The 27,685-nt window shown below is 40.0% G+C and overlaps 1 protein-coding gene across 5 annotated transcripts in view; it reads right to left on the minus strand.

Annotated features, from left to right (window-relative positions):
- Positions 1-27,685, minus strand: part of PDSS2 (decaprenyl diphosphate synthase subunit 2) — a 295,263-nt gene that overhangs the window by 31,502 nt on the left and 236,076 nt on the right. For 2 of the 5 annotated variants that reach the window (XR_009263177.1, XR_009263178.1), the window contains exons 7-8: positions 26,839-26,871; positions 1,703-2,412 (exon numbers count right to left, since the gene is read on the minus strand). Coding sequence is in view for 2 of the 5 variants with exons in the window: in XM_058734860.1 (XP_058590843.1) it covers positions 2,254-2,412; positions 26,839-26,871 (192 nt within the window). In the remaining 3 variants the exon portion in view is untranslated. Of the gene's footprint in view, positions 1-554; positions 2,413-26,838; positions 26,872-27,685 lie in introns of those variants that run through there. The other 3 variants (XM_058734860.1, XM_058734859.1, XR_009263180.1) reach the window with 2 other exon arrangements.

The following is a 27,685-nucleotide window of genomic DNA, read 5'->3' on the forward strand; positions in this document are numbered from 1 at the left end:
AGGTAGGAAGGTCCCAAAGAAAGCAGAAAGGCAGGTGTGGAAACAGAAGAGTCCAGGATTACATGCCATACAAAGGAGAGCTAGGGATACTTTAGGCCCTAAGCTTCGAGGCAGTTTAGGAAGACGTTTGCCGTAAAGTTTTATACATTCCTTTATAGTCTCTCCCTGGGTTTCACCTTACCTCCTCCCAGAACCTCACTTAGCATCCTTGTTATCCAGAGTCAGAAATGGCAGACTGTTTTTTTTTTTTTTTTAAGTTTATTTATTTATTTTTAAGGGGGGCGGGGAGAATGTGTGTGTGTGTGTGTGTGTGTGTGTGTGTGTGTGTGTGTGTGTGTGTGTATGAGCAGGGGAGGGACAGAGAGAGGGAGAGAGAGAGAATCCCAAGCAGCCTCCACACTGTCAGCACAGAGCCTGACATGGGCTTGAACTCACAAACCATGAGATTACAACCTGAGTAGAAATCAAGAATCAGAAGTCTAACCGACTGAGCCACTCAGAACCCCAGAAACGGCAGGCTTTTAGAGAATAAAACAAAGCTGGAAGGGACTTCATATATTCTCTCATTTAATTTTATTTGACAGATGAGGAAGTGGAGGCTCAGAGAGAAGTGACTAACTCAAGGTCACACAGCAAACCAGCTGCTAAACCAGAATGAGAAGAGCCCTCGGATCCTGCCTTTTGGTACCTGACCAGCTACTTAGTAAAACCTACCGCTGTGTAAGCTCCTGCACCTCCAGAGAACACTGAGCACGGCTCCTCCTTTGTGCAAGTTAATGATTAAAACCTACTCTATCTAAAGCATCTAACCATAGTTACTAATTAAGCCAATTTCTGTGAGAAAAGACCATTTCAGACAGAAGAATGTTCACTTTTGCTAAATCTACAGGCCTTCAAATTATAGTAGCATAAACAGTAATTACAACATTTTAAGAATATTAAAAAAAAATCATAATATGATACGTTAACCTCTGTCACTCACATTTTCTCTTCATTGCATACCACATGCAGGGTCCTGATAAAACAGTTTTGTAACTTCTAGAGGGAGGAATTAAACTAAAATAACTTCACTGGATGTTTGAGTGAATGAGGTAATAAAATCTGTTTGCTGTGTTCACTGTCTCCAGATAGGACTGTGATTACACCACATACGGAAGAAAGGTAGCTCAGTCTCAATCTAGATCATTTATGTAAACTCAGCCTTCTTGTCAACGGTGTTCTCAGATTGCATGCACGCAAACCGCAAAAATCATCTCCTATGAACCACACAGAGACAGTGTCTGATTGCAGGCCTGGGAGGTTGCCTATATTTTCTCTGTAATTGGAGGTCTGTGGTTCAAGACCAAAATTTGACATTCTGAATTAAAAAACAAACAAAAAAAACCCAAAAAAACCCACACCAGTATATTCCCCAGAACAATGGTTCTATATCTAATACTTGTAAAAGTTAAAGGTATCCTCTATACAAAAATATTACAAATGAATACAACATACTTAAAAAAAGTTTGGTTCTTTGCAATGTGTTTGAAGAATATTTGGTCTCCCAGAAGGAAACAGAAGCCTTCCTACTACAACCAAGTTAACATTCGAGAGCATTTTAATCTCCTAACTTCGAATATTTGGCATTATGTTTTTCAGCAATTTTTCCTAAAAAAATGTTACAAAAACCATGAAGCGCCAAGTATATCCATACTGTACTTACAAATGCAGAGACATAACTGCAAGAAGACAAAGCACGTTTTTTGTTTTTTTTTCTTAATTACTCAACGACCCTCCATTATGTCAGATTGGTCACTCGTTTTTGATCTGACAGTCCTCTCCAGCTGGCAGTGATAGTGTTTCTCTTGACACCTGCAGCTTCCAGCTTGCTCTGTCCTCTCTAGAAAGAAAACCACAGGCCACCGCCCTGGCGCCATCCCTGGCTCGGTCCAATCAATAAGGACTTATTTCCTGTCCATTTGCTGAGGTCACAGGAGCGAATCTCATTAATTATTTCTGCTACTGCGGCCTCAAGTGTGCTTCTGGCGTGACAAGTGAAAACTGCTTGACCTTTTTTTCTTCTAATTTTGTTTGTAGCAGTTCCAAAAAGAAGGCAGTATTCATTTAGCAATGTGATAAAAGGAAGGAAAAAAAATGTATTATGTTTTTAAAGTCATTAACACATTTAGTTATTTCATCATGAAAGCTCTCCCGATCACCTCATTCCCCAGTTTTTTTTCAGCTAACGAACAATAGTGCCTTTTTAATTTGGTGTCACGAAAATCTGGTCACAGCAAACACAATGTTTTCTAAAGCAGATCTGGCCTCCGAGGGAGGAAAGCTCTCCAGGGCCTCCAGTGCCTTGTTTCCATGGTAACGACACAGGTCAATAGCTGAAGTCACACCTTTGCCAGCTTTGATTGTTTCTCGCAACTGTTAAGAAACAAATGCACAATAAAAGTCAGTTTTCAAGGTACCACAACTAAATTGGGGAGGGGAGGTGGAAAACAAAGAAAGGGGGAAACAAAATAGATTCATTGTTTCTGCTGTGTTCTTTTGAGGTAAAGAGGACATCATTCCCCAATGATTCTGAGGCACTAACATTCCCTAAGGCTGCTAGGTGTCTCTGTTCCAGAGCAGCACAATAGGCTCCAATCAGCCTAATTACACCTCCTCCCTGACTCCCACCCCTTGATATCTTGAAATGTGCCCTGCTGGGGAATGGCGGTAATGAAGGCAGAGGGCATTTACATGTCTGGCATTTTGAATTCAGCAGCCTGATATTCTTATGTGAAGAAGGCTTCATTAACATCCTAGTTAGTAACTTTTTTTTTCCACCCTGTATGCTGACACAATAGTTCATGTGAAAATTCAAGAAAGACACCTAGTTTAGATCTGAACACTCCATTTTTAAAACTAAAAGCCTTTATTTGACCGGTTAGAATGAACTGAAACACCTGTTTGTAAAGAATAAACTCTTGCCAACAACTGGAGTTGATTTCTAACCCCTCTCTTTGATGGGGAAGGACCAATAAAAGGGTTATACTTTAGAGCTGAAGAAGATTTATAATGATTTGGGCTGTCCCCTCCCCCTTCCCCAAATTCTATGTTCTCTTTCTCAATGAACACCTCTGCCTAACGCCCTAAATCAGAAGCCTGGGGGGGGGGTCCCCCTTCACGCCCCATTTCTGGTCAGGTACCATGGCTGTAGCAGTGCTGCTCACCCTTGACTGAACTTTCTGGCACTGAGAGATTGGGTGGGGCCAAGGGACAAGTTCTAGTCCATGAATTACGAACGATGCACGTCACTTCTGGGCTGCAGCATTTAACCACCCACGTGAGTCCCTCCAGAGCTTTCCCTTGGTGGATCATCCAGCCATAGCGGAAGAAGCTCCTCGTGTTGGATTACCAAGCAACCACGCCGAGCACCAACCACAGTGCCTCTCCAACCTGCACGGGACATGTAGTGTGGGCAAGAAACACATCTTTGTTGTCTGAAGCCACTGAGACTGTGAGGTTGTCTGTAGCCATCCTGACTGAAACAGCCACTAAGTCCTAGCCATTCTATGTCTTTTACAGCTCTCCAATGTACCCTCCGCTCTTCATTGTCATTGCCACTACATTAGTTCAGGCTATCATCATCCCTCGTCTGGGCTGTTTTAGGCAAACCACCTCCTAAAGAGTCCTCCTACAACCAGTTCTTTGCCATGAACTCCATCTGTCATGCTGCCAAGGAGATCTTTATAAAATGTGAATGTGATCAGCTTAAAACCCTTCACTACCTTCCGAAAGCCTTAAGAAAAAAAGAGTCCAAGCTCTTTCATGAGGCAATGGAAGTCCTTTCCTGATCTAGCTCTTGCCCAGCTAGTCCCCACCACCACCCCCCCCCCCGCCCCCAGCCTCTTCTCCCTTTTATCACTATTTAGGGAAATTGCTTGCAGTAATTTTCCCGTATCTGTTCCCCACCTTCAAACTTCCCAAAGTCCACTGAAGCAGCATACACTCAGCTAGGATGAGAGCCCTAAGGAGCTAGGTGGCCCTCTTCCTTGGGGCTCCCCAAGTACCCCATGCATATCTGGAATACAGCATAATTATATGGTGTTGTACTTCAATTCTCCATTCCCATATCTATCTCTTCATTAGACTCTAAGCTTCTGCACACTGCATGTAACATAAAGTCTGCTTTATTCCTATAATCACACACAGAAGAAAACAGAGGCCCAGAGAAGCTCAGCAGCTCACCCAAGATTATAGGCGGATAGTGGCACAGTTGTGGTCAGAAGCCACGGTTTCTAATACCCAGTCCAGCGTCACTGAATACTGTACTATCCCCTCCTTCCAGGGGAGGACCCCCGTCCCCCACCACCATTTGTAGCATTTGCAGATTTTTGTGGTATAAAAACTCCCATCATGGCTGATTTCAAGCTACCAAGGGCTGTGGAATCACAGAATTCTGAAATATTTAACAATAGGCTCTGAGCTGGTAGGACTCGGCTTGTACACATGTTGGGCTGCAGGATGCTTTACCCTTGTTTTGACATGCAGCTCCTAAGAACATTCTCATACGTAACTAGAATATTATTATTATAACTAGGAAAGTTAACAATATCATTATCTAATATCTAGCCCATGTGCAAATTTCCCCAATTGGCTCTAAAATATCTTCTGTACCCTATTTTCACCACCACCCCCAAATCATGATGAATCTTGGTTTATGAATTGCATTCGTTATGACACTTTAGCATTTTCTTCCCTATGATATTACCATTTCTGAAGGACCAGGCTGTATTGTGCAATGTTTTACATTCTGCATTTCTCTGATAGCTTCATTTAGTTTGCTTTATAAACTTTATTCAGCTAGGCCCAACTGAATATTTGATGGTGACAATGAAGGGTAATTCAGATTAGGGCAAAAGGGTACCCAGGAGATATCACTGAACATTCCTCAAGCCCTAGAAGAGTTAATTTCTCTCACCAATGACTGCTGTATTTCCAATTAACACTCAAATCTTCTCTCTGCAGAGGCAGGCTTTGCATACCAAGGGACCTGATAGCTACCATGAGTAAAATGCCCATTTCATGATTCAGCAGTAATCTAATCCTTCATGGAAGGTATTACTCCTCACAGACATCTGTATACACTCCTACCAACTAAAACTAAACTATTGGCTCAAAAGTAATCCTTTAGTGGGGCACCTGGGTGGTTCAGATGGTTAAGCATCCGACTTTGTCGTGTTGGGCTCTGTGCTGACAGCTCAGAGCCTGGAGCCTGCTTCGGATTCTGTGTCTCCCTCTCTCTCTGACCCTCCCCCGCTCACACTAAGTCTCTCTGTCTCTCAAAAATAAATAAACATTAATGAAATTAAAAAAATTAATCCTTTAGATATAATTAATAGACCATAAATGAGACTTTTACCGTAAATTAGAATAGGCAATTGATCTATCCTGACAAAACAATCTCATCCTTTGTAAATAAATGTGACAAAAGACATATTAAACCAGAATTCCTAAAATTGGTTGACCAAAGATTCACCTGGGGAGCTTTAAAATGCAGGACCTGGGCCCCAATCCTAGAGGTGGGTTCAATAAGGCCAAAAAATACTTCTTAGGTCATTCCAACAATTAGCCAGATTTGGGACTAACTTACTTGCTGGGGTACGTATTTTGAGTGTTTTAAAATAGTTGTGTTGGGTTTATACTGTTTTAACCACACTTCCAAGTAGTCGTCTTTGCAATGATCAAATTCAACTCAGCCATCACGTATTGGGCACTGAATGGCCTAGGTATGAAGTAGGGGTGGGAGATACAGAGACAAACACAGTTGCTGCCTCCTAGGACCACCTGTCAGGGGGCTGCCCTAGGACTGAAGAAATGGAGGGGGCTGAAAGGAATACTGAGGAACCAGACCTATGGCCTTGGTTCTAATACCTGCAAGAGATAAGGCCACAATTAGGAAAATTCTTTCCACTTTTGCCCTCACCTACATTTTGACTGGGCAAATCCCCAACTAATGCATAGACAGAACTTTCCATATTAGGGTATGTCTAGAAGTGCTGGAATGCTCCCTCTGGCCTTTATGGCTTGAAACCCATTTCAGCCGCAGGAAAAGTGACACAATAAAATACAAAAAGGTGAATTACCAGTCTGCGTTTTACTTCTCTCATACAGCACTTTAGGGCACTAATATAATTAAATCTCTAATTAAGTCAACTGAATAATTGTATAAGTGCAGCATCACCTGCAATAAATTAAGTCCAAGTCCCTTGCTAGAGGATCCAATTAAGGATATTAACACAGAGAGAAAAAGATGCAAAGTACTTAAAGTTAAGTGCGTTATTATTTAACATTTATTAAAGGTGTTATTAAACACCTTTTCAATGATAAATGTTGCTTTTATGAGACCCTTTTGAGAAACCATTGTATGCCTCTGAAAATTATTTGGGTCAAAAATCCTCTTAAATATTAAAAACAAGCCCCTGCCATGAGATCTAAGCAGCTTTAGCAGAATTGGACACAGCAGCCACTTCTGTCTAATGAAACCAAAGAAAAACTTTAAGACCCAGAAGAAACCCAAGCCCAATCTTATCTTCTCACCTTAGTTTGCAGGAGAAGATCTGGGATGAGATCGGTTAAGTGATGTGGACAAGAGGCACAGGCAAATTTGAGAAATGGCCTGGGTTTCATTTCTGCACATCAGAACCTTTACCCTCTATAGCACTAGAACAGATTCGGAGATAACCCCACGTTTTCTTTTGCCCAAACAGAGTGCTTACAGAGAACAGGGATGCTAACACTTGTCTGGAACAGGGGGAGACCTTGTTCTGTAGAAACTGTAAAAGAGAGTAAGGAGTATAAGCGATATGTTAAAGGTTTTTTTTGTTTTTGTTTTTGTTTTTGTTTTTTTGGTGGTTGAAAACACCTGTATAAGGATAAAAGGAAACAAATGGAAGCCATGCTCTTATGGGAAGAGACTGCATACCTCACCAAGTGAAGTGGACCACGCTTCCCTAGCAGGGATTATGAAACTGGAAGAACTGTAAGATGCTGCAGTGATAAATGTAAGGTGTACAACTTTTGAACATTTAGTAAAACTCACATTCTAATAGTTGGTAAATTCTTGGTGAACCTGATTGATAATCTTAGGCATCAGAAGATAGAAGAAGCACATTTTGCTTAAGTATGTCAACATAATTGGATATAAAGGTGATAGAAATCTGGCACACACACACACACACACACACACACACAAAGGAATGCCATCCTAGTATTAGAATCGGTGAAAGAAAGAACCAGCAGGCATGGTTTTGGACACTCAGACTATAAATCAGAAAAGCACATTTAAAAATCAGTAGGAGCGCCCGGGTGGCTCAGGTGGTTGGGTGTCCGACTTCGGCTCAGGTCATGATTTTGCAGTTCATGAGGTCGAGCCCTGCACTGGGCTCTGTGCTGACAGCTCAGAGCCTGGAGCCTGCTTCGGATTCTGTGTCTTCCTCTCTCTCTGCCCCTCCCCAGCTCATGCTCTGTCTCTCTCTCTCCCAAAAATAAGTAAACATTAAAAAGACGTAAAAAAAAAAAAAAATTGGTGTAAAGACTGCCATGATTCCAAGAGATCATAAAGAGAAACAGCTCAAGGGTGATGAGGGCCTCTGAAAAACTAAATTTCTTTTTTTTTTTTTTATTTATTTTTGAGACAGAGAGAGACAGAGCATGAACGGGGGAGGGGCAGAGAGAGAGGGAGACACAGAATGGGAAGCAGGCTCCAGGCTCTGAGCCATCAGCCCAGAGCCCGACGCGGGGCTCGAACTCATGGACTGTGAGATCGTGACCTGAGCTGAAGTCGGATGCTCAACCGACTGAGCCACCCAGGCGCCCCTGAAAAACTAAATTTCAACAACGATCATAATTAATTATGAAAGAGATTAAAATAAATGGCTACAGAATAAGCTCTCTTGGGGCTCGGATTTGAAAAGGTGTAAAAGGAGAAGCATATCGTCTCCTCCACTGCTGAGTCCCTGTTGAGCACCTGCTCTGCACAAAGGTCCACTGTGGAGATAGGATGCGATCCCTGATCTGAAGGAGCTGACAAAGGAGAGGCACAAAGCTATAAAAATTGTGTGGGAATCCACCCATAAGTCTGTATTGTCACCAAGACACTTGTCACACGTTTTTAAAGTGCCATTCCTCACAGAAACATGTTCAGACACAACCCTGTCAGAATTTGCTAAAGACTGATGGGGGTACATGGGGGAAGGAGATGATGACAAAAATAAGGGGCACTAAAAGGTAAAGGCTGTATGTCGAATAAGAACAAGTAGGGGTGCCTGGGTGGCTCAGTTGGTTGAGCATCGACTTTGGTTCAGGTCATGATCTCACAGTTGGTGGGTTCAAGCCCTGAGTCGGACTTTGTGCTGACAGCTCAGTGCCTGGAGCTTGCTTTAGATTCTGTGTCTCCCTCCCCTCCTCCCCTCTCTCTCTCTGCCCCTCCCCTGCTCACGCTCTGTCTCTCAAAAATAAATAAAGATGTTGAAAAAATTAAAGAAAAAAAAGAACAAGTATCCTCAAATAGTTGATAATGTATTATTAAGAGAAGACAGAGAAGAAAGAGAACTAAAAAATGAGTTAAAAATTGTAAAGATTAAAATAAATTCCCTGAAGAGGGGTCTTTAGGGATGAAACATGCATTCAAAAAGCCCACATGTTGTCGGGGAGCCTTGGAGGCAGCGACCATTCTGCCTTAGGTCTGGCTTCTGGTGTCGTTTGCATTTCAAGATGACCTACCACTCCCATTCCAAACATAGTATTATCGTCCAGGACAAATTATTGTGTAGCATCCCACTGAGTCTCCTCCAGTGAGAAAGCCGCTTGGTTTTCTCACTCACTTTGTCTGATGTGTCTGAGGGCACTTCCCTCCTCTGTCTTCCTCCTCACTCTGGAGACCTAGTTTCTAGTCTACGGCACCTTCACAGAGGCATCCACTCACCTCTGTCCTCTTCTTGCTTATAGTACACATAAATGTCCTTCCCAGCTACTGAAGGACTGTAAGAAATCTCAGAGATGAGAAATGCAACTGACAAATGTCTTCAAACACGGCACAAAAGAAAAAGATGAGGACAGAGTGTAGTACATCTGGAATGAAGACCAGTGAATTTATGGACAATGATGGCAAAATTCCAAAAATACGTTATCAAATAAGATGGTTTTTGAGCTCTAGAAAAAAGGCAGTGATGGTCGCAGCCCTAGGATAGGTGGGTCACAATGAGTAAGTCATTACAAAATATTCTCATTTTTCTTTTCGATATGGGCACTCACTGTTAGCTTCAGAAATAGTAAAGATAGAGTATAAGTGGGTTTTAGAAACTTAGTCCTTTGTGGATATGACAGAGAAATGGGTGTCTGGATGAAAGTATGGTAATATAGATTCAAATATGTAAAATAACTACTAGAAAATGTTTGGTAGTATTTTGACCAGAGTATTTATTGAGTATTTATTTTGAGCAGAAAAGTGATCTCTATCATTGCACTATAGGACTCAATATTCAATTTCATCTCTTCAATAAATGGTGTTAAAAAAAAATTCTTTTCCATATGCAAAAGAATGAAACTGGACCACTTTCTTATAGCACATACAAAAATAAACTCAAAATGGATTAAGGACCTAAATGTGAGGGGTGCCTATATGGCTCAATAGGTTGACCATCCTACTCTTGATTTTGGCTCAGGTCATGCATGATCTGAGGGTAGTGGGATAGAGCCTTGTGTCAGGCTCTGTGTTGAGCATGGAGCCTGCTTACCATTCTCTCTCTCTTTCCCTCTGCCCCTCTCCCCTGCTCACACACACTCTCTCTCTAAAATAATAATAATAATAATAATAATAATAATAATAATAAAAGATCTAAATGTGAGACATAAAATCATAAAACTCCTAGAAGAAAACATAGGCAGTAATTTCTTTGACATTGACCTTTTTTTTCCAGATATGTCTCCTCAGACAAGGGAAACAAAAGCAAAAATAAACTACTGGGACTATACCAAAATAAAACAGTTTTTGCACAGTGAAGAAAACCATCCATAAAACAAAAAAGCAACCTACTGAAAGGGAGAGGATATTTGCAAATGATATATCCAATAAGGGGTTAATATACAAAATATATAAAGAACCTATACAATTCAGCTCAAAACACCCAAATAATCTGATTAAAATTGGGCAGAGGACCTGAACAGACGTTCTTCCAAAGAAGTCAGAGAGAGAAGGACAAATACCGTATGATTTCACTTACACGTAGAATCTAAAAAACAAAACAAGTAAACAAATAGCAGAAACAGACCCATAAATACAGAGAACAAAGTGATGGTTGGGAAGGATTGGGGGATGGACAAAATGGGTGAAGGGGAGTAAGTGATACAGGCTTCCATTTATGCAATGTATAATGGGGGCATAGAGATAAAATGTACATCACTGGGAATATGGTCAATGGTACTGTAATAGTGTTGTATGATGACTGATGGTGGCTACATTTGTGGTGAGCACAGCATAACATATAGACTTGTCAAATTACTATCCTGTACACCTGGAATAATGTAATACTATGTGTTGACTATACTTCAATAAAAAAAGAAAAACAAAAAAAACCCTCAACTTGGTTTTCTTTCCTTTATCACAGTTCTGTGGATTATCTGAATGAAGATGGAGAAGAAATACATATTAAATTTTAATTTTCAGATGTCATGCAGCCAAGAGAGAAAGCTAACACACGGATAGCATCAAAGTCTTACTGGTTTTTACATGTTGAACCAAGACTGATACTAGTGAGGTGATATGTAATAGGGATACATGTGTATAGTTGTGCATTTAGGCTTCAAAAATTAACTGTAAAAGTGGAAGTCTCAGTTTTGGAGTGATTCATAAATAAGAGCTGAGAATCTTTGATAACCACATTTTTTACATAAGCCAAGACTGTGATACAGATGAAAAAAAAAAAAAAAACCAAACATAAACTTCGGCAGCATCTGAAGATGTACATGTCCAAAACATGGGCAGGAATGGTCATGCTGCAGTGTTTGATGGTCAATTGATGTTTAGAAAACTATGTTCAGTCCTGGATGCCATGGCCATGTGTCAAGAGGAGCATTCAAAATAGACTGGGTTTGGGAAATCTGCGTGGCTCAGTTGGTTAAGCATCCGACTCTTGATTTTGGCCCAGGTCATGATTTCATGGTACATGAGATTGAGCCCAGCGTCAGGCTCTGCATTGACTGTGAGGAGCCTGTTGGGATTCTTTCTCTCTCTTTCTCTGCCCCTCCCAGCTCACGATCTCTATCTCTTTCAAAATAAATAAACTAAAAACAAAAAACAAAAAAAACCCAAAATAGACCAGGTTCAGTATTAGGATGAAGAAGTTATTTGAAAACATGTCATCTAAGGAATGTTTACCCTGGAGGAAAGAATTAAAGGAGATGAAAGCCATCTTCAAATATCTAAAGCAATTAAATGGAAGATGGGGCAGTCCTGTTCTATATGCTTCAGGACCCAGAACAAAGAGCAACAAGGTGAAATTTCTAGGAAGCAGATTTCAATTACAAATAAGAGACAGCTTTCAAATAACTAGAGTTGTCTAACAACAGAAGAATTATTTTTGACAAGGTGTGAGCCCCCTGTTTTTGGAAGTCCTCAGCAACTGGATGACCACATCAGAGAAAGTATGAATAAAATTCTCAGGAGACATGGCAGGTGGGACAAGGCTGCCTCCGAAGTCCCACCCAACACAAGGATTTTAGCTGATAGTGCTTCAGTTGAAAAGTCTTCCCAACTTCTGAGTGGCAAGAACTGGTACAAAAGGAAAAGCTACGATGAAAACCTTTCTCTAGTATGATAAACATTGTGCTAAACAAACTGCAAACAACAGAAAATGCATTCCTTTTTACTTAGAACCATAAATTATTTGCAAAAGTCTACAGAAAAAAAATCTACTGATTTTAATTAAGTATCTTATTTCAACCAAAGGAAAGGAAATGGAAACAAGAGAATTTTTAGTTATTTCCTCAATCACATGAACTCTTGGGTAAAATTAAAAGAATGGTACGCCTCCTGGTATTAAAGTGACACTACTACTACTACTAATAATAACAGCAGCAATAACAACAATCTCATAGTAATTATGTGTGCCCAGCACTAAGACATACATATCTTCAATCCTTACAACAGCCCTATGAGGCAGATACTAATATTATTCTCATTTTATAGATGAATAAACTTAGGCAAGAGTAAGTTGCTCAAGGTAATGCAGAAGGTAAGTGCTACAGTGAAGATTCAAGCAGTTCTTGTTCTTAAAGTTTATTATTTTGAGAGAGAGAGACAGCGCATGTGAAAATGGGGGAGGGGCAGACAGAGCGGGAGAGAAAGAATCCCGAGCAGGCTCTGCACTGTCAGTGTGGAGCTGGATGTGTGGCTCAAACTCACAAACTGCAAGATCATGACCTGAGCTGAAATCAAGAGTCAGACGCTTAACCAACTGAGCCACCCAGGTACCCCAAGTAGTTCTTGCTCTTAACTAGCATGGTATAATGCCTTTTCTTTCTCTTACACGAACTGGAAAGCATTTCAATTTCATTTGAGAAGAGAACACATATCTATGTCATAATATAATTTACAAGCCCGTGCACAAGGGCGAATTTTTTCATGATACATCACAGATTTAAAATAGTACATTAAGTCAAACAACTTTGGATAAAACCATATTTACAGAGACGACAGAAAATTGAAGCCATCATTATGTTAATCATGCACCTCTATTACAATATACACATTTTTAAAAACCATAACTAAAAGTGCCATATGGCTGCAGGACAAATGTCAGTAAGAATTAGAAGTAGAATATTTTTTGGCCAACAAATCTTTGACAAAGCAGGAAGAATATCCAATGGAATAAAGACAGTCTCTTCAGCAAGTGGTTCTGGGAAAACTGGACAGCAACATGCAGAAGAATGAACCTGGACCACTTTCTTACACCATACAAAAAAATAAACTCAAAATGGATGAAAGACCTCAATGTAAGACAGGAAGCCATCAAAATCCTCGAGGAGAAAGCAGGCAAAAACCTCTTTGATCTTGGCCGCAGCAACTTCTTTCTCAACACGTCTCAGGAGGCAAAGGAAACAAAAGCAAAAATGAACTATTGGGACCTCATCAAAATGAAAAGCTTCTGCACAGTGAAGGGAACAATCAGCAAAACTAAAAGACAACCAACAGAACGGGAGAAGATATTTGCAAATGACATATCAGATAAAGGGTTAGTATCCAAAATCTATAAAGAACTTATCAAACTCAACACCCAAAAAACAGATAATGCAGTGAAGAAATGGGCAAAAGACATGAATGGACACTTCTCCAAAGAAGACATCTAGATGGCCAACCAACACATGAAAGAATGCTCAACATCACTCATCATCAGGGAAATACAAATCAAAACCACAATAAGATACCACCTTACACCTACCAGAATGACTAACATTAACAACTCAGGCAACAACAGATGTTGGTGAGGATGCAGAGAAAGAGGATCTCTTTTGCATTGTTGGTAGGAATGCAAACTGGTCTAGCCACTCTGGAAAACAGTATGGAGGTTCCTCAAAAAACTAAAAATAGAACTACCCTATGACCCAGCAACTGCACTACTAGGCATTTATCCATGGGATACAGGTGTGCTGTTTTGAAGGGACACATGCACCCCCATGTTTATCGCAGCACTATCAACAATAGCCAAAGTATGGAAAGAGCCCAAATGTCCATCAATGGATGAATGGATAAAGAAGATGTGGTATGTACATACAATGGAGTATTACTTGGCAATAAAAAAGAATGAAATCTTGCCATTTGCAACTACGTGGATGGAACTGGAGGGTATTATGCTAAGTGAAATTAGTCAGAGAAAGACAAAAATCCTATGACTTCACTCATATGAGGACTTTAAGAGACAAAACAGATGAACATAAGGGAAGGGAAACAAAAATAATATAAAAACAGGGAGGGGGATAAAACAGAAGAGACTCATAAATATGGAGAACAAACTGAGGGTTACTGGAAGGGTTGTGGGAGGGGGGATGGGCTAAATGGGTAAGGGGCACTAAGGAATCTTTGTTGCACTATATGCTAACTAATTTGGATGTAAATTAAAAAAAAAGTGGAATATTTCTACATTTTATATTAAGAATAAAAGGCCAAAAATATTATACTTGATTAAGTATATTCTTCAGGTCATACTTTTTTTTTTTTTTTAAACAAATAGGCACTGAATAAGACTCAGATGTTATCACATCCACTATTGAGTCAGAAAACAAAACTAATATACTAATATATTTTTACTTAAATCTTTAATGATGAAAACTTATTTTTACTAAAAATTTCAATGCAAAACTCTGACTGCAGTAACGGCATTTGGGGTTTCACACAATCAAAGGACACTATTACCTCACGTTGTTTCCACTATTTTTAAAAACCAGCCTCAGGGTTCATACTACTTTTAAGTCATTGGATAAACGATTAATGAGTTAAAAAATTTTTTTTAATGTTTTATTTTCGTGAGAGAGAGCGACAGAGTGCGAGCAGAGGAAGGGTAGAAAGACAGAGGGAGACACAGAATCTGAAGCAGGCTCCAGGTTCTGAGCTGTCAGGACAGAGCCTGAGGCGGGGCTCAAACCCACAAACCGTGATATCATAACCTGAGCCAACGTCAGACAGTTAACTGACTGAACCCCCAAGGTGCCCCAGGATTAGTGAGTTTAAAATGACAAATATAATTTAGCCCATGCTTTAACATTTTTACTGTTCCCTTATAAAATATCAGAGAAGTTTTCTTTCATAAAACAGCCTGTAAAATTCCTGTAATATGTATTTGTATTGAGCTTTAAGATATTTTTTAATAAGATCTATTTATTCTTTTGCAGGATTAAGATCATTCTGTATAATTATGCAAGCCTATGTGACACACATGACATTTGTTACACTGCTCTCCTTTTCCCTTGAGTCCCAGGACCTGAAGCCCATGGAGATGGGTGGTGAGGGAAGAGGTGGGCTCTAGGAGGGACAAAAATACAACTATTTCTACATATGGCAGTTTTTCAAGCACCCTGGAGCAGAATACCCCAGATGAAGCCACATAGGAACCTTTTTTAATCTAATAATGGGAGGAGATGTTCTCTTCCTAAAACTGGTTAATCCGTTTCTGCTGTTCCAATAATAATAAGAAAAACAATTGTAAAGAAGCAGCGAGCAAACATTAATAGGGAAACTCTGGACCTGGACATGTGTAACCTCGGGCTTCTCTAAGCCCACCTCACCTGTAAAATCAGGAAGATCATCTTTATGCCACATGACATTATTATGAAGAACAAATAAGATGATGTCTGGCAAATTACACTGACATCAGTAAAATGTTACTAAGGGGTGCCTGGGTGGCTCAGTTGGTTGAGCATCCGACTTGTGATTCAGCTCAGGTCATGATCCCAGGAGTCATGGGCTCAAATCCCACATTGGGCTCCACACTGAGCATGGAGCCTGCTTAAGATTCTCTTTTTCTCCCTCAGCCCCTCTCCCCCACTAATACATGAGTGTGCACATTCTCTCTCTCTCTCTCTCTCTCTCTCAAACAAATAGAAATTAAAAAAATGCCGTTCACATGCAAGACTTGAAGAGGAAGAGAGCATGGGAGTTCATTACAGAACTTAGATGTAATATTACATAATGCACCTGGCTTTAATTATAAACATTCACGGACTATTTTACATAGATTCATGAAGTTGTTTTAAATATTTTAAATCTCCAGATTATTAGTGAATTGGAAACATGCTAACTTTTGAAAAATGAATTTCCAAATCATCTGGACCATTTAAAATTGAATCTATTCCTCTGGAAAGGAAAAAAAAAAAACAACATGATAAAGACAGATTTGGTACCATTTTTTTTGCCTTCTCCACACATTTCTATTAGGCTCAGTCTAGATGGTGTGTAGCCTGCTGTTGAGAGTGAGACTTCAGTTCGGCCACACCACCCTGAATGTGCCCAGTTGTTTCCAATCTTGGAAACAGGGCCCAACCTAAGCAGGGATGGGCCTAGTGAGTCCTTGGGTGGAACAGTGAGGTTTCAGAACTGATTTCAAGGCTCAACATCTCAGCGAAGTACATTTACGAGTCCACAAATAGCTTCATAACTGAACAACTCGTTTCGCACAAATGATGATGTCTGATTATATACATCCCTGTTATATGTACAAATAACCCCAAACCAGACATACATACGTACATACATACATACATACAATTTGGTACTCCTACATGTACATATATGTATGTATGTATGTATATATGTATTTTAGAGATATTTTCACGCAGTTAAAAACATTTTGCTGGCATACTCAAAACCGATCTAAATTGTTGACCCCTTGGCAGAGAATTCAGGCAAAGTAGTCTTGCTCCTTAAGAAAGACAGGTTAGAGCACGTAGGTGACTCAGTCGGTTGAGCGACTGACTTCAGCTCAGGTCATGATCTCACGGTTTGTGAGTTCGAGTTCCGTGTCAGGCTCTGTGCTGACAGCTCAGAGCCTGGAGCCTGCTTCGGATTCTGTGTCTCCCTCTCTCTCCGCCCCTCCCCTATTCTGTCTCTCTCTGTCTCAGAAATAAACATTAATAAAAATAAAAATTAAAAAAAAGAAAGACAGGTTGACTTATAGCTCAGGGTAGAAGCAGATGTATCTGATTTCAAAATATATTTATTTTTTTATTAAACATTTTTTTTTAATGTTTATTTTTGAGACAGAGAGATAGAGCATGGGCAGAGAGAGAAGGAGACATAGAATCCAAAGCAGGCTCCAGGCTCTGAGCTATCTGCACAGAGCCTGACGCGGGGCTCAAACTCACAGACTGCAAGACCATGACCTGAGCCAAAGTTGGGCGCTTAACCGACTGAGACACCGAGGCACCCCCAAGATGCATTTAAATGGAACAAAGTGTACAATTTAATTCTTAGTTTATGAACTTTCATTGGCATTTGATAGGATGGACATTTGAGGTTAGTAAAATGGAATTATATTAAATTGAGACTTAAATTGCGCAGGAAGAACAATCATGTCTTCTGAAAGAAAATCCAACTATTTATAAATAATCTCAGATTTATCCATATTTTTGATTCAAAAGTCATTTTCAATTTAGTATCATATTCCAAAGAGGAACTTAATTCTACACACTGGTATTCAAAAAGCAAAACATATTGTTGTAGACTGCAGCAATGAGCCACTCTTTGTAGCTTTTTTAGGAGTAAATCAACAGCAAACTCTGTAATCTCATGACTAATACTATGCTGGTCATTTAATTAAAAAGAAAACTATGGGACAAGAGCAATCACATCATGTAGGTATCCAACAGTCCTAAGGGTTGAGGAATACATAAACTACTTGAGTCTGTATCTTACTTACACACTTCTTAAATCCTCCTCGTATCTCAATTGTTCATCTGCTTTAGTATTTGGATGCTGATACCTGGGGATCACTTGCCTCAAAACTACCACTGTTACCTACATGACCCTAGATTCCTAACATCCTAACATGTATCCTGATACAGCATGAGCTTGAAACACATTTCTGACTTCCATCACTAGAGTGCATGTCAAACAGCAGAAAAACTCTATCTATTGAGAGTTATGACAATGGCATATCTTCCAGGTGGCATCAGACTGGGGGCAAATGCAGGAATCAATGTGTGGTGTGAGGAATCAATATGTGGTGTGAAGAAGTTACCCTGTATTCCACGTAAATATAACCACACCTGCAGGATTAATACCTCTTTCAGATACAGTTTTCTATTTTACAGTGTTACAGAAGGTAACCTAGATCTTTGCCTCCCTCAAGAGAATGGTAATGACAACTTATTTTAAATGGTTATATCCATAAAACCTTCTTGGAAGAGTGAAGAATGCTTGCTAGTTAAAAAAAAATCACAATAATTATTGCACTAGTTCAGCATAAATCCTAAGACAGACATTTACTAGACAATCACTATCTCTCTATAGAATGATGCATACCATTTCCTGGATGTTTGTAAAACCAAAGCCTGTATACAAATTCTCCCTTACTTCTTTTTGTAGTATGTCTAAAGCACCTTAAGAAGCAGTGTGGTGGTGAAGAATACACAGAGTGGAGTTAGCAAACCTGGAGAAAATCATGACTCTGTGAGATAGTAACTGTGAACACTGTTAACGTTATTCGATCTCTTCTCCATAAAATGAAGGGATTCAAGGGTAGAATTTGATAGAACCATTTGATTGAAGTGCTTCATGTGTCTTGAGCAGACTGCACGATGAATGTATACTAGGGCATGAATACTAGGGCATAAATTTTAAAGAGATCACAGCACGCAGAAAAGCTTACAACCTTTTCTAACAGGTGCACACAACTCTTGTTAGGAATGGATCAAAGATAAATGTTAGTGTAATTTCCTTAGATCTAGAATAGGGAGACCTTCCACAGGGGGCACCATTGCACTATGCAGGAATCCATCTTCAGAGGTATATCTCTGGCTTTATTATGATGTGGTGAATAGGTAAAATCTTTAAGCAAGCCAGGAAGTCAAAGACTTGGGGGAAACGGACAGGATCCACTCATCCAAAATCTTTAGTAGCATCTTACACATCACTAACCAATGTTGCAGATCCTGTGATCTCTATTGTTATCTCAGTAATTCTGTTTGAACACTGAGGTGGCACAGCCACCTTGCTATTTCAGGAAAGGTAGTTAAGCACATCCAGGATTAGTACTCTGCCTTATGTAGTAAGTGGAGAAGCTGAGTAGTGCTTGCAGACACTGTTGAGGAAACATGGGGGGATGGCTTCAGATGTACCAACTAAACAGATTACACCTTTCTGATAGACTAATCATGTTGAAATCACAAAGCCCCTCAATTCTGTATAAAATTGGGCTGCAGAATTAGCGTATGAGCTTGGAAATATATCAATGTAGGTAATAACCAAGACTTCTAACTAACTAAAACCACAGTCAGCATCTACTTGGTGGTGCCTCCTTTTTTGTTCTCTTAAAAAACATAATTTTAGAAAGCCCATACCTCTCCACGGTTTTTATGATGGGGAGAGAGAGAATAGTGTTTCCTTCAGATCTAGTTAAAACAGTTTCAATGGATTAAATAGGCTCCTCTATGGGGACAGAAGGTTCTATCCTCTACATGAAGGCATATAGGCACTTCCTGTGCACAGGTGGCTCCTGATACCACAAACTGGGAACAATAATTGAATCCAGCTACCCCACAGTGCAGAGCATTCACCCACAGAACCAGCCTGGAGGGCACTGTTAGTTAGCTTTCTAGACTAAGATTCAAAAGGTTACCCTAACTGAATCTTTGTTTCAACCCCAGGGAGTGCAAGGCATGGAGGATAAAACGATTTGCTTAAAAGTATACTTGGGAAGAAATAAGAAGAACAAAGGTAGAGTTAAATATGTCTTATAAATTAAAAGAACAGAATATAGGCACAAACATTTGGTTTATCTTGAGTCATTCATTCATTCATTCAACAAATATTTATTTGGTATATAATATGTGCCAGGCACTGTGTTAGGCCTTCAGAGAACAATGATGAGCAAAACCAGACACAATTTCAGGCTTACAACTAAGAACTGGTCTTCACTAACAACCTAAGTCTTAGCCTCCTGATGAATGTTAGGTATTATGCAGATATGTAATTTTTAGAGGCCAGTAATTCAAAATGGTAATTTCAAGAATGAGAGAGATTGTCCCACTAAATATTATTGTTGCGAACCAATTTAGCAGTTTACATATACAATTAGAAACCCAAGATCAACAAGCTAGGAATATACGATTTGAAGAAAAATAAAAAAAGATTTACAACTGCATAGAGGACTGAGTTCAAATAATATCAATACTATTTGGGTTAACAACTGAGAGAATGGCATATTTTATGATGTCATAAAGAGGTTTATTATTGATAGTATTTAATAATATTATTCATGATCCACAAAGGAATAGAGATTATGATCATCAAATCTGTTGATGCCATGGAGGTATGTGGGAATGCTAACACCTCAGAAAGCAAGAATCTAATTTTAAAATAACATTAAGAAATTAAGGAATAGATCATCAAAGCAAGATGATAGTCACTGGGGACTTATGCAAAATAATATACTCAGAGATTTAAGGAGTAAAAACTAGCTTGATAACTGGGGATGAATGAACATCCAAAGGGCCACTGTTTTGCAAAAAAGACCTAAGGGCTCTACAACTCTGGTTCAAGATACTATTACATGTGTGATTAGAATTTATTTTTGATTAAGAGTTTCACATGGTAAAAAAAAGCCAAACATACAGAAATTAATGCTTGTTTTTCCATCAATAGTAATTGTATTTTATCTTAAAAAATGTTTTTAATGTTTATTTATTTGGGGGTAGTAAAAGAGGGAGAAAGAATTCCAAGACATGGGGCTTGAACTCAGGAACTGTGAGATCATGACCTGTGCCAAAATCAAGAGACATTTAACCCACTGAGCCACCCAGGTACCCCAATAATTGTATTTTAAAGGAGATACAGAATCCAAGAGTAGCTGTAAAAACTGACTATGGTTAAGTTAATTGTTTTAAAAAAAGATTAAAGAAAACCTAGGGGCGTCTGGGTGGCTCAGTCTGTTGAGCATCTGACTCTTGATTTCAGTTCCGGTCATGATCCCAGGGCTGTGGGATCGAGCTCCACCTCCGACTCTGCGCTGTGGGGAGACTGCTTAAGATTCTCTCTCATTCCCTCTGCCCCTCTCCCCTGCTCACAGTCTCTCTCACTAAAATTATGAATAAATAAATAAATATCCACTATTGCTGCAAGGAAAAACACCTGTCTGAAATATGATTGTCAAAAGAAAAATAACTGGTTTTATCTGACTTTTAAGGGAACAAGGAGTGGGGGATTTAAAACTTTCAGATGGCAGTCCTGGCGGTAGCTTCCGGCACCTTTCCCTGTGCTGTGGTTAGGTCATCGCATCAGCACTGGCAGTGCCTGTTCAGTGTGCTAGGCTTCTGTTCTCTTCAGTTGTCTTCCAGTGCTCCAACCACTGCTTGAGTCCCAGCACAAAAACTCACAGTGTACAAAAGTTACATTCTCCAGCTGTGCATTTCTGCCTGTTGCCAGAGAAGTATGTAGTTTTCAGGAATCTAAAATTAAATTCTGGTTATGTCACTAAAAACATGATTTCAGGCGAGGTATTTTTCAATTCTTAGTAGCGCAGGTCATATCTGAAAAAATTCTAATTCAAATTTGACCCTATATGTCAAAAACAGAAATCTTAAAAAAAAAAAAATACAGCACATTTATTTTAAAACATGCTGAAATGTTACCACCTCAATGCCTGTATTTATATTTTTACATGCTTTCTTCCAGTCTTTATCAAGATTTTACATAACTGTACCCATATAATAATGGTATTTGGATTTTTTCCATTAAATTCTATTATAAACACTTCATTTAATTAGACCACAAGTCCTTTATGGGAAAAGATGGGAGAAGGGAATGATGATGCTTTTACATAGTCTTTGTTATTATCACTAAAACAGAAATCCTAAATGTAAAGACAACTTCAGGAGGTTAGAGGGAACAAGAGATTTAGCGCATACAGCAATGCCGTATGGAATACTTTACCAAAGGAGCTAATGTGAAGCCCCAGGGTAGGAGAAGCAGCATCTGCCCGAGAAAGGGGTACACGGAAGAGAAAACACAGTAACATCTGGTCTCTAAATGTGCCAATGTGAAAAATTCTCACAGCCAGTTAGCTAGGGTTATGAGAAAGAACGAGCAGGCAAAAAACTGCCTGCCAAAAAAAAAAAAAAAAAAAAAAAAGAGTCTGGCTTTGTCAGTAAAGAAAGGACAATAATATTTACAGAAAATTTTCTATACTCAAGCTTCAAAAAAGTAGAATTTGGACTCAATATGCAGCAAAATGGTTGAAGCAATCTATGGCTAAAAGGGCAAACCTTGGAAAGGAGAACTGTGACATGAGAGGAAAGACTCTCTTTCTCTTCTTGAAGGGAAGTGATGATATGTGATCATGCAAATGCAAATGTCTGCGGACAGCACTGTTTGCTTGTGGGAAGAGAATTTTAATGTGTACCCTATGCAAATGCGTTTTATAATAAAACAGAATGTGCAAGGCCTTCTGAGGGCGGGGAGGGAAGCGGCAGCTCCAGACGCTGCACTTGAGAGTGGTGGGGACGCAGCCAGAAGCGTGTGCCACTCGCAACCCTGAACAGACTCCAGCAGAGAGGGCACGTCAAAACCCCACTCCTTAAAAAAAAAAATCTCTCTTACGTTCCACGGAGAACTGGATGCCTAATGAATTAACACCTGCAAGATCTTTCTTTACCCAGTGCTTAACCTTGAACAACTCTGTGCTTCGAGTGAACCTCAGGAAGAAGACATTAAAAAAAACAACAACTCTTTTCTGTACTGAGTCATGGGGAAAATGGTAGGAACTGCACAGTAAAGACTAGAGATGACTATAAAGAAAGCTCCTGAAAACCATTTAGAGTCTTTGTGTCAAAATTAGCATGAATGTCAAAGCCCATTTAAGGCCCGGTCGGAAGCATTTGTGAAAGGGAGCAGGAGGCCATCACAGTGGTGACAGAGTCTGGTTTTGACCAAGTACTATTTATTGATATCTGCGTATCTGAAGCAGTTATTAAAAAGAAATTGGGGAAAAGTCTGCATCCCTACACTGGAGATATTTAAGCAAGCCATTTTGAAAGTGTTAAAAATTAAAATTGTAGAAAGCCGAACCATAGGTGCCATGTTTTGCCTGAAGTGGTAAAAATACCATCTGCCTCAGTCTTTTTAGCAGCAGGCTTATTTCGAGTAGCAGTAGGCTAAGCTGCAGGCATACGCTCAGCTCCAGCTGGGGAAAATACACAGACGTTTGTAGATGTTTTTCTAAGCAAGAGTAGTCAACATATTCGTTTTCTTTCAGACATATATATGTTACCATAGCAAACCAAGCATCAATGTGGTCCGAGAAGCTTCTCCACCAGTCCCAACCCGTACCCATAAATTCCTACAATTCAATAGGTGGCACTCTTCCCCCTAGCACTGCACCGAATCAGCTGCACTTAACTGTGGGGCCAGAAGCCTGGGGAACGTGGAATAGTCTTGAGAAATACACACCCAGGGTTGCAGACCAACCACTGTAATTAGGATCCACACAGCATTGCATATAGGGGCTTAACTGTTAGCACTGGCTTTTTGGGTCACGATTCACTTCTGGTAATTATATTCTGTCTAATAAGACTTCTCCTGAAGTTTTAACTAGGTAAGTAAGACGTTCTTGTTTTTCTATTTTAGAAGCTACTGGGTACCATTGCCTTTCGGTTACTCGGCTCCCAGCCTTGCCCAGACCCCAGGTGGATGAGTTCCAGCAGCAGGAAGGGAGCTCCCATGACTGTCTTAACCACGGTACAGAGGCAGGAGAGACAAAATGAATTAATGGTTGTCAAGTGCTTTGATATCTTAAGATGAAAGGCATTGTAGTACCGTGAAGCATTCATATCCAGACTCTATCGCAACAGGAACTCAATTAAAAAGTAATTCAATTTCTCATCTGAGGGTTTGAGTACAGACCACTGTTTTGCTGAATGTGACAGTCTCAATATCCAGCTGAAACTGATTTTGAAATGATCACCTCTTCCTTTGATTCCTCGCCATTCTGAGACTGACAAAATTTGAGAGCTGGCCTATAAGGCCACAAAGCACATAGCCAAAATAATCTCCTACAGTCTTCAAAACCTGACTTTTCAGATAAAATTTGGCTTTTGGGTAAATACTCACCACTTGGAAATAACAAAATTTCCAGCAACAAACACATTTCATGATGGTCTCCAAAAATGGCTCCTGAGTTTTTCAAATGTAGAGTTCCAGATAGACCCAAGGGCAGACCTAAGCTGCTAAGCATGGTGCCTGCATCAGTCAGCACGAGCACCATGCCCATGCAAAACAGAGATGCCTAGACCGTGGATCATGACATGTGTTACTAAGGGCCCATGGTACACTGTGTAAGAGACAATATCACAAGCTACACCCTGCAGATATCTGCCCCATACCTGCTAGAGATGGACATAACCTTTTTTTCCCATGTCACTTGTGTTTAGGTCTGTGGAAGGATGATAAGCCTAGATGAATTGCTTAGATCAAGCTATGGCCCTTAAATGTCAGAACCGCACCACATATTCCCGAGGGGTGGGGTTCTGTTTACTGGCACAAGAAATATGATCACTACACACTTGTGAAGGCAACCATAGGACTACTGAACATTGAGATGGACTATGTGACATAGTCAATATATTCTTTTTTTTCCTTTTTAAATGTTTTTAAAAATTTATTTGGTGGGGGGGAGAGGGAGAGAATCCCAAGCAGGTTCCGCACTGTCATTGCAGAGCCCGACATGTGCCTTGATCTCACGAACTGTGAGATCACGACCTCAGCCAAAATCAAGAGTTGAATGCTTAACTGACTAAGCCACCCAGGTGCCCCTGTAGTCAATATATTCTTAAAATGGCTCTGTGAAGTCCACAATCCTCAATTCCAGACCTCCCAGAACCTCCTGCACTTCTAGGATAATACTAATGCAACTCATGTGCATACACTTGACAAGCCCTCCTGTACATAAAGCCTGTGCAGGGTACAAATGATGCGACTATGAATAAGGTGGCTTCAGAGCTCTTACATTCCAATGGAAGAAAAAAACCAGAAGCAAGAAACTAAATGAAAATAATAATTTTAGATTATGATAAATGTTAAGAAGGAAAAATAGAGCAAAGGGGGAGGGGCGACTTTGGATAGGGAGGTCTAAGTCAAGGAAGCATGTGATGGCACAGCCTACATCAGCCTTGTTCATGGTGGCAGTCAGCACTAACACAGTGCTTTGCACATATTAAATATACAATAACTGGTGGTTGAATGGATAAAGTAGATGAAGGAATGAATGTGGACCTCAGATATATAAGAATGCCCCCCACTGCCCAAGAAGAATATTTTCTCTCAAATTTGGAATTGGCCTAAAGAATAAACCAGCACTATTCTAAAACTGCTCGCTTAATACAAAGGAAAGTGAAGAAAGACCAGAGAGGTTAAGGGTTCTTAGATTTTGCAGTGAGTTGGTGGCTGAGCCACCGCTGGGTCCAGGAGTGTCCTTCTATCCATGCACCGTATTTTTTCCTTTTTTCTAAGCTCTTCAATTGCCATGTGCTTCTGCAATAAGAAACCCTGAAGGAGTTCTAGGAGTCAAAAATAAGCATCAAGGATCAACAGTTATTCTATTGCTAAATCGTGTTGACTTTTCCCTTACTTTTTTGTTCATAAGTTAGCTTTCCTTTACCCTAACACAGTGAAATCCCAGCCTTTATCTCCAAGCTAGTTTATTACAACCTTCCCAAACAATCTTTTTAGCTCTATTGATACCTGTAACATTTGTCGAAAGCATCTTTTCTCTCTGATTGATATAAGAAAACCTATACCAGATTTTCTCCTGCAATGGACTTCTTATGTCTTCTATTTTCTTACTCACGGCTTCACTCGCTCATTCACTTATCCATTTACTTCCTCCCTACCTCCTTCAGCACTATTTACCATGTGCCAAGCACTGTGTTAAGCACCAAGTATATAAAGACAAATATGACACTGTCCCTGCCCTCCAAGAGCTCACAGTCTATGGTCTGCCTCATAAATGGGTCATTATAATATTACAGAGTAAGTACAATGACTGAGAGATGTACCGTGTATTAAAGCACGAAGGAAAGCTAAAGTTTGTGAGACAGAGAAAAGGAGGGACTACATCTCAGTCAAGGCAAAGAGAGGACGGGCGTGGAGCCATGGGTGTGCAACTCAGGGCTGCCAGGAGAGCACAAGGTTCTGGATCGGCCCTGAAAGATCACCATGGGTTTCAGTTGTCCCACTGCGAGCAGAGCCCTTACACCTCATATTTCTTTCTCCTTGTCTTTGGGGTGCAGGTGTGCTTACACCCTGGATATTCCTGATGGTGGCATAAGCCAGACGGTTAGCATGTTTCTTTAGCCAAGCAGCTGTATGCATCCCACACACCTGCTAAAACGTTCCATTTGTCCCTGAGGGGAAAACCAAGTGTGACCCAAATGTGTTCAGAGGCTTCCACTGGTGCACTGAAATCTGAACTCCCACAGCACTTTTTAAACAAGGCCATGTATCAGAATGATCTCGGAGCCTTTTTCCAAATACTTCCGTCCTGCCCCTGCCCTGCTCTCCCCACCAGGGGATTTTGATCTTGGTGAAAGAGGGTGTGATGCTTTGGTAACCTAGGCATATGTGTTTTCAAAAGCTCCACAGATGATGTGAAAACTACTACCTTTAGGAGTCTGAGTCTGCTGTGTATGGTGCCTCTCAGGTATTATCTGATGGTGCTAAAAGCTGTTTTGCATCCAGAGGCCAAAGGCATCTTTCTAGCAATGGTTAGTTATCTTATCCAGTATATTTTTCTTCCTAGTACTTACTACCACATGACATTATACTATGTATCCATTTAGTTGTTGCCTCCCACACTGCATTGTATGTGTCTCAAAAGGAAAACACTTCATTTGGCTCACTGTTACAGTCTCAACACTTAACACAATGCCTGGAGTGAAGTAGTCACTCAATAAATACACTTACCTGCTAATATCTATTACCTAACAGGGAATGTCCCTCAGCTCCGAATGTGATGATTCTTTTTTGACCTTTTGATTATAAACAAAAGCCAAACACCAGATTGAAATGTAGAAAACTGTGTAGTATGTATAAAATCTACTTACCTTAGCATAGTCTAATCTTCCCTTCTCTTGAGCCTGAAGTAGAAAGAGGGGGAAATTAATTTGTTAGTTCTTTAAAAATTATGTAGTGCTTTTAAAACTTACTTCTCCAAGAATAAAAGCCAACTCTCTCTCCCTTGGTCCCCCATTGTTTATCTTTCTATGTATCTACATAGTTGTATCTCTATGCAACTATACACGTATAACACTTTCAAGCATATTGAAAAGTTGAAAGAACTGCACAGTGAGCACATATATACACTCTATCTAGACAGGACAGTAGCAGACATCATGACTCTTCACCTCGCCATGTTTCAGCACACAAGTCTTATAAGCATAGGGTGTCTTGTACATAACCACATGACTGCTATCACATTTTATTTTTTTTTAACATTTATTTTTGAGGGACGGGGAGGGGCAGACAGACAGTAGGACAGAGGATCCGAAGCAGGCTCTATGCTGACAGCAGAGAGCCTGATGTGAGGCTCGAACTCATGAACTGTGAGATCATGACCTGAGCTGAAGTTGGACACTTAACCGACTGAGCCACCCACGAGCCCTTGTTATCTCATTTTAAAAACAACAATTCCATATTATCTAACATACAATCCATATTCAAAATTTTCCTATTGTCCCAAGAATATCCTTTATAGCTTTCTCCGCCCAACCAAAATTAAACAAGATTCACACATTACATATGGTTTCTACATCTCTGGTTAGCCTTTTAAATCTAGACTAGACCCTCCCCATATTTTAAGAAATGAAAAGAAAAACCATTAACTTTTTTTCCATGCATATCATTGACTTTTTGAAGAGACCAGGGCAGCTGTCTTATAAAATGTCTTTTTGG

The sequence above is a fragment of the Neofelis nebulosa genome, chromosome 6 (genome assembly GCF_028018385.1).
Source record: "Neofelis nebulosa isolate mNeoNeb1 chromosome 6, mNeoNeb1.pri, whole genome shotgun sequence".
NCBI lineage: Eukaryota > Metazoa > Chordata > Mammalia > Carnivora > Felidae > Neofelis > Neofelis nebulosa.